At 33.3% G+C, this 6943-nt stretch overlaps 2 protein-coding genes across 4 annotated transcripts in view; one reads left to right on the plus strand and one right to left on the minus strand.

Moving 5' to 3' along the window:
* LOC107641618 lies at positions 514–1101 on the plus strand. Its single transcript, XM_016345100.2, has one exon. It carries the CDS (start codon positions 595–597, stop codon positions 1000–1002), a length of 408 nt encoding a protein of 135 aa, XP_016200586.1. The 5' UTR covers positions 514–594; the 3' UTR covers positions 1003–1101.
* LOC107642438 (carbon catabolite repressor protein 4 homolog 4) overlaps positions 4556–6943 on the minus strand; it is a 3257-nt gene continuing 869 nt past the window's right edge. For 2 of the 3 annotated variants that reach the window (XM_016345793.2, XM_021122806.1), the window contains 5 exons: positions 6754–6875; positions 6057–6190; positions 5678–5822; positions 5394–5541; positions 4556–5261 (listed from right to left, as the gene is read on the minus strand). In XM_016345793.2, the coding sequence (XP_016201279.1) occupies positions 4953–5261; positions 5394–5541; positions 5678–5822; positions 6057–6190; positions 6754–6875 (858 nt within the window). In that variant the 3' untranslated portion in view covers positions 4556–4952. The remainder of the gene's footprint in view (positions 5262–5393; positions 5542–5677; positions 5823–6056; positions 6191–6753; positions 6876–6943) is intronic. The other variant, XM_016345794.2, reaches the window with a different exon arrangement.

The following is a 6943-nucleotide window of genomic DNA, read 5'->3' on the forward strand; positions in this document are numbered from 1 at the left end:
TATTTTATAACGCTTTACCCTATTAGTATATCAAAATTAAATTCATATTTTAAAATGAGTAATATATGGTAGCGTTTGGTGGAGAGATAAAAACAGAAAGATTGAGATTGAGAAACAAAGATTAAGAGACAGAGATTGAAATAAATCTCAGTATTTTTTTTGGTGCAAAGTGGGAGACAGAAATCGAAACAAGAATGAAACTCTAATTTAATTTGTATAAAGGGTAAAATTGGAATTAATTAATTAAAATGAAGATATTTTAGGTATAAAATGCTATTAAAGTTTCAATCTCCATCTCTAAAAATTTTAGTCCCTTGTGTCCCTACTTTTTGGAGGTACTAAAACACTGAAATTTTAGAGACAAAGCCAGAAATTTTAGTACCAATCTCTGAATTAACAAATATGATATTAAATCTCAGCCTCCCAATCTCTATCTCAGTACCTCAAAACAAATGTTACCTATATATTTGGTACAAGTTAGGCTAGTCTATATAAAGGCCATGATCCATTCAAATCTCAACTGCAAATAAATAAATAAAAAAGGATAGAGCAGTGAGTGAAAGAGGATACACTCTTCATTCCTCAGCCATAAACATGGCTTCACAACTTGCTAGCAATACAAGATGCCAAACATTAACGCACTGCACAGCCTCCTACGGCGAAAGAGGGAGCGGCAGCCGTCGTCGTGGCGGTTGCAAACTCTCTCATCGGTACCGTCGAATAACGAACCACTGCGGCGACAACGACGGCAGTGGCAATGCAAGCACCCAACAAGAACAAGATTTGAACACGAAGAAAGGTGCAAAGCAGCAGCTAGCACAAAAGCTTCACAGGTTGGGATTCTCGTACCTTGCATCATCTTTTATTTACGTTGTCACAAAGGTTAAGGCCTTCTACAATGGTTTTCTCGGAGATGTTTCCAATCAACAAAATATAATAACCGCCATGGAGGCACCACTCACCGAGCCATATTTCTCATTTCCAGTTCTTCCTAACAATTAATGTACGGTGGCAGTTATTTTGATGTGAAGTCGATATTTAAGAATAGTTAGATGATTTGATAAATTCGACTAAATTATAACATAACAATTTTCGACTATCAACTTCACATGAAAAACAACTGCATATGATAAGTATTCATACATTAATGTATAAGTGGAAACTCAGGTGTAGTCGACTTCACGTGAAGTTGATATATAAGAGCTGTTAGATGATTTAACTGATTTGACTAAATTTTCATCTAACGGCTCTCAAATATCAACTTCATATAAAGTCGACTTCATCTAATGTATATATTATTAATTAGAAGGAGCGGCATGTATTTATGTATGTGATGAAGCATTAATTAATTAATTAATCTGAGTGTAAAAGCCAAAGGGCCTGCATTTCAAGGTGTATATCATTGTGCTGTATTCTGAGTTAATTCATTGTACTTATTTGTTATTTTGCTAATTAGTGTTGTATTTTCATCTGCAGGTTTTTGCTGACAAGTTTATTAACATTCACATAATAATGAATTAAATGTTAAGAAAATTGAAATTAATAATAGTATATTATACGTGCAACTAGCTAATAAATTAAGCCTAATTGATACAATACTCAAAAATAATAAATTGAAAGCTTTCAACTTTGTGTATATATATATACATGTAGATAGGTTGCATGAGATATTTTATATATACTCTTCGTTTTTAGTTGAAATTTTTATTTTTATTTCTATTAAAATGAATGTGATACTTAGAGTTTTTTCTTGAAAGAAAAATAGAAGAAGTATATTATTTATTGAATAAAAGGACGTGCAAACCCCTATCCATTACTCAAACTCTCAAGCATAAACCCAACCTCTCAATATTAAATTTTTTCCCTTTGGTCTATGTGTAAACATGCAAAGGGTATTAATGACCATTTACACACACACAGAGCTCCAACTAGGGGTGTTCGCGGTGCGGTTTGGATCGGTTTTGCGTCAAAAACTCATCCGATCTGAACACTAATTTTACTTGCGGTGCGGTTTAGATTGGATGGTTTTAAAAAAAAAATCCGATCCGATCCGATCCAATTTCAAGCGGTTTGGATTGGATTAGTTTTGGGGTTTTGTAAATTAAAAAAATTAAATACATATAACAAGTCTCAACGTCAAATTTTAAATAATTAATAATGATATAACAAGTCTCAACAATATATCAAAAAGCTACCGATAACATAATAATAGAAATAAAATTATAGGTTAGTTAAAATAAATAAATAAATAACATTTTGAAATAAAATATTTATTAAATAATAATAATACATGAATAATATAAAAATATCTAACAAATTGAACATGTTATAGGTATAATTGTAAATATAATAATAAAATAATAATATTATAACACATTGTGCGATTTGGATTGGATTGGATCGGTTATAAAAAGTAGATCCGAAATCCGATCCGATCCAGCAGTTTGCAAAAAATAGAATATAATCAAATCCAAATTAGTGCGGTTTTAATCGATTTTCGGTTTGGTTTGGATTTGATAAACAGTTTAATTTGAATCGGTTTAAATTTGAACACTCCTAGCTCCAACTGAAATAAATATAAATAATTAATTACATTATGAATGTGAGACTTATTTTTTTTCCCTTGTTTCAAAATATGATCCTAAAATAAAAATTGAGCACTCAAATCAAGAAAAGTGCCAAACTAGTACCCGATGAAGGAAGAATCGCGAATGTGTGACAACTCTGCTACATGGATTTTGTATGGTTCTGCGTCATGGATTAAAGAAAATAGTTGAAATGCTGAATAATAATAATGTACTTTATATATAGGGCTATTAAAGTTTATGATACTGACCGTGGGGATAAGGTTCCCTATAATGTTGCCCATGCCTTGGGGAAAAATGATATTTACCATACACTCAGAACCATAAAGTTCAATCAACCCCACCATATGTACCTTAGCTCAAGCTCCCTTGATTAGGACTTGGTTTAGTAAAAGTTGTTAGAAAACTCCCGGATGAACTAATAGCGTTTTTAATTGTCAAAATTATCCTTTTAATCCTTCTCTTTTGGAGTGTTTGGGTTTATAGTTTAAGGTTTAGGCTGGTCGACAACAATAATGACCGGTTAGTAGTGTGAGAGCCTCAGAGGTAAAGTTGTGGTGGCGTTAAGCGTTTTTTTAGAGGAAGAAGAAAGAAGTAAAAAAAGGTGATTGGAAGGTTCTGAAAATTGAAAGGTTACAATTAGAGGTTGAGAGATCTAAAGCTTAATTGCAAATATAATAAAATAATATATTTAAGTATGAAATAGATTTTTTTTTTAATTATGTTTTATTATTTTAAATTAATTAGGTGTTAAAAATTAGACCAATTTAATCGATTTATGATTTTTTTTAATTTTTTCGATTTTTTTACCAATTTACTAATAATTAATGTTTACGCTGAGCTGAATTAATTTGGTAGCCAATTTTTGGTTAACTGAATTAACCGTTTCTCAAAACTATGAGTTATTGTAAATATAAGAGTAAAAAATTAACAAAAATGTTATTTATACACTACAATCAGCTACTAAAATCAGTCACTAATGTATTTGTGTATAAATACATGTGTAGTTTAATTTATTTTTAATGTGTATTTGTATTCCATCATGTATTTTATATTGGTGGCTGACTTTGATGACTAATTTTGGTATACATAACTCAAAAAATTAATCTAAAAAAAAATTAGCTAGAAATTTACTCCCAAAAAACAATTCCCTTGATTAGACTCAATTATATTTCTCAGCCAATGGGTAGAAAAAGTGGCGGATACTTTGACATTCGAATTGAATTTATAATCATAAAGGGTGAAATATCAATTGATTCATTGAGAAGAAAAGATAGAAATGCTTAACAAAGAGAAATGTTCTTCTCAATGAAACACATTGATGGATATAGAAAGCTAAAGTAGCCACCCAAATCTAACTCCTCACAAACTCACATTGCAACTTGCAATTGGTGGTCCCCTAAGACCCCCAACTTGAACAAGAAAACGCTCCCATCATAATTCATAACTGTGTATGAAGTCGTGATGCCCATGCTGCAGTCTAGTGTGAATGATTGTGACACTATAATGACCCAAGAATCACTTGAATTGACATATCAGAGCCGTCCAAAACATTTTCATATTTGTGAGAACAAAGCAATAACAATAACCATAATAATGCAGCACAGAGCAAATTAAGCTGAGGAAGAATCATAATGTTATCACTACATACTCCATAGACTGAAAACGAATGTCAAGGCCATGATCAAACTACTAGTCGCGCCATCATAGGGCCATAAGCTATATACATTAACATCAATACCGTTATCATCATCATTCATTTTTTGCATAACTACTTAAAAGATCAGTTTTAGAACTTCGCACTAGGCACAAAAATACTAGCGGCTATTCATTTTTCTAATTTATAAAACAAAACAGAAGGATTACCTTATTTATAAATTTTCATTTTGAGAAATATTAGAAGACTAATATCTTTTTTGTATTTATCTTACATACTAGTCAACCTTCCATTTTCCTTTCCAATAAAAGTATTAGCCTCTAATATTTTCCTTTTATTTTAAAAATAATGTCACTTAACAACAATAGGAAAGTGGCTTGCCAAGCCGCTGGTTACACATAACAAACTATGTTTTTATAATAAAAATGCGCACATCAAAATCGGAGGGAAAAAAATCTTGAAAAATATCACATGATGGAAGACAAGCAAAAGATTCTGCAAGGATTGTGCAACTGGAAAGAGAATTCAATCCTACAAAATTTTCTAAAACAAGTAATGTTCATTGGATAATTGGAGGTTAAGTGACCATCACCTTGTCAAGTCACTCGGTTGATTTCACTGCCTAATCCATAGTATACTCGCCCCAATTCTTTGCACTCATCCACGTGAATGCCTGAGAAATCAAATACCACTTAGCCGTACAAGACCATTTACTCCTTGATGATCTCAAATTCAGCACCAATTGGTAGATGATCACTTGGATGACTATAGTTTGGCAGTCCACCAACAATGTCGACTGCATCGGAGTCTGGAAGCTCAAGAAAGCTGATTGGTTTCATGTGGTCAGAGGGGCAAAATAATATATAATCGAGAGTTCCCGTGAAACCAGGTGTGTAGTTTGTAAATGGTGGCTCTCCTCTCGTAGAAGCGTAGACACTACATAAGGGAATTGGTTGCTCCTCCAAACATTCAGGCATAATTTGTGAAGAAGAATTGCCTGATATGAGATACTGATAAACCTGAAACAATCCGAAAATAAGAATAGCCTGCATCAACACATAAATTTCATGCAATACAGGCGCAGGGAACACAGAATCTAGATAAAAATAAGAAATAGGAAATGAGAAATTTTAAGTGTCTAGTTACCATACCATATCTCCTGGTGTAGAATTAAAGTCACCAGCCACAATGACTTCAGGCGTGCATTCATATTGATCTGATACCAGAGTTTTGAATTGTGATAATCGAGAAAGAAGATATTTAGCTTGTGCAAGCTTGACATCAGCCCATTCAGGATCCCTGGGACAATAACTCAGTATCATTAATGAATTCCACCACTAGAGCAACCATGTGTTCATATAACTAGATCTACACAAAAAATATTGAAAAGTAAAAGAACAAAAGAAAAATAAAAGCAAAGCATGCCACTTCATACCAATAAAGATGTGTGTTGGCCACAATAACAACATGACGAGAGGGATCTTTGACCCTAAACGCAGCCAAAATTCCTACGCAGTCACGCTTTAGTCTCACACGAGGATCATTGGGGTCTCCACGATCTTCTTTGTTCGATTTAGGTCCTGAATCAAAAGATCAGTCAACGAACAAATATTGCACACATGCATTTGGTGCAGAAACAATCAAAGGAGTACAGCAGCAACAGACATGAAAAAGCAGGACAAATGCATAGCTTCCGCAAGTAGTCTATCAGTAGGTTAATACTCAGTAACAGTATCACTATCAAGGCAGTAGTATACACAAGATGGGGCAGTCTCTAATATCAATAAGAAAATACATGGGCTTGATGCACTAACCATCATTGGATGCAGCATCCTCTTGTTTATTTGGCTGGCCTTTGCTTTCTTCGTCATCCTTTGGAGAGTTTCCATCTTTAATTGACTTTACCAGATCATTGTATTCAATTTTCTCCTCCAAAACCAACTCTGCACTAAATGCCAGAAAGTAAGAATAAATATAAACTAAGAACGTTGAAATCATTAAAGACTAATTGAAGTTTTGATCACTGATCAGTCCCATTGTTTTACTATAAAACCAAATTCGAACGAAAATTAATCCCAAAAGACAGGACGAGAACGAGAGACAGATAAAAACAACCACAATGATCTGAATACCAATTACACATAACTAGCATACTACCCTGTTGTGTAAATGCTTCATAATTACATTCAGATTTTAGGGAATTCGCATTTTATCAGCATATCTATTGACCAAGATTTACAATAGAAGGATGTTGTGTAAGTGGTGACGGAATTGCAAGGAAGAATGTGGAATCCTTCCAATACCAAAATCTAGTCAAACAAAAAGCACGTTGAGGGGTTTTCAATTTTTAAAATCAGTAAAGCAAGGTTGTTCTAGTTCTCTCTTGTCCATTTAAAAAACCTCTATCCAGGTGCAAAATCCTTGCTACTCATTGGATATAGGTCATGTATCTATGTACCATAATCTTCTAAAGTACAAGTTGCTTGAGCATTGTACAATAGATCGACATACCGGTCATGCTTGTAAAACAAACCACACCCATCACGCTTCTGTCCACTTCTCTTCATATAGATAGACGAATATCCCAAGTTCCGCATGCTTCCATTGTAAAAGCTATCAAATTCATCAACCTCCTGAGATTATTCCATATAGGAATAAGAACTCATCCAAAGAAAAACAATGCAAGACATATGTCCCAAGC

Source organism: Arachis ipaensis, chromosome B05 (genome assembly GCF_000816755.2).
Source record: "Arachis ipaensis cultivar K30076 chromosome B05, Araip1.1, whole genome shotgun sequence".
NCBI classification, from domain to species: Eukaryota; Viridiplantae; Streptophyta; class Magnoliopsida; order Fabales; family Fabaceae; genus Arachis; species Arachis ipaensis.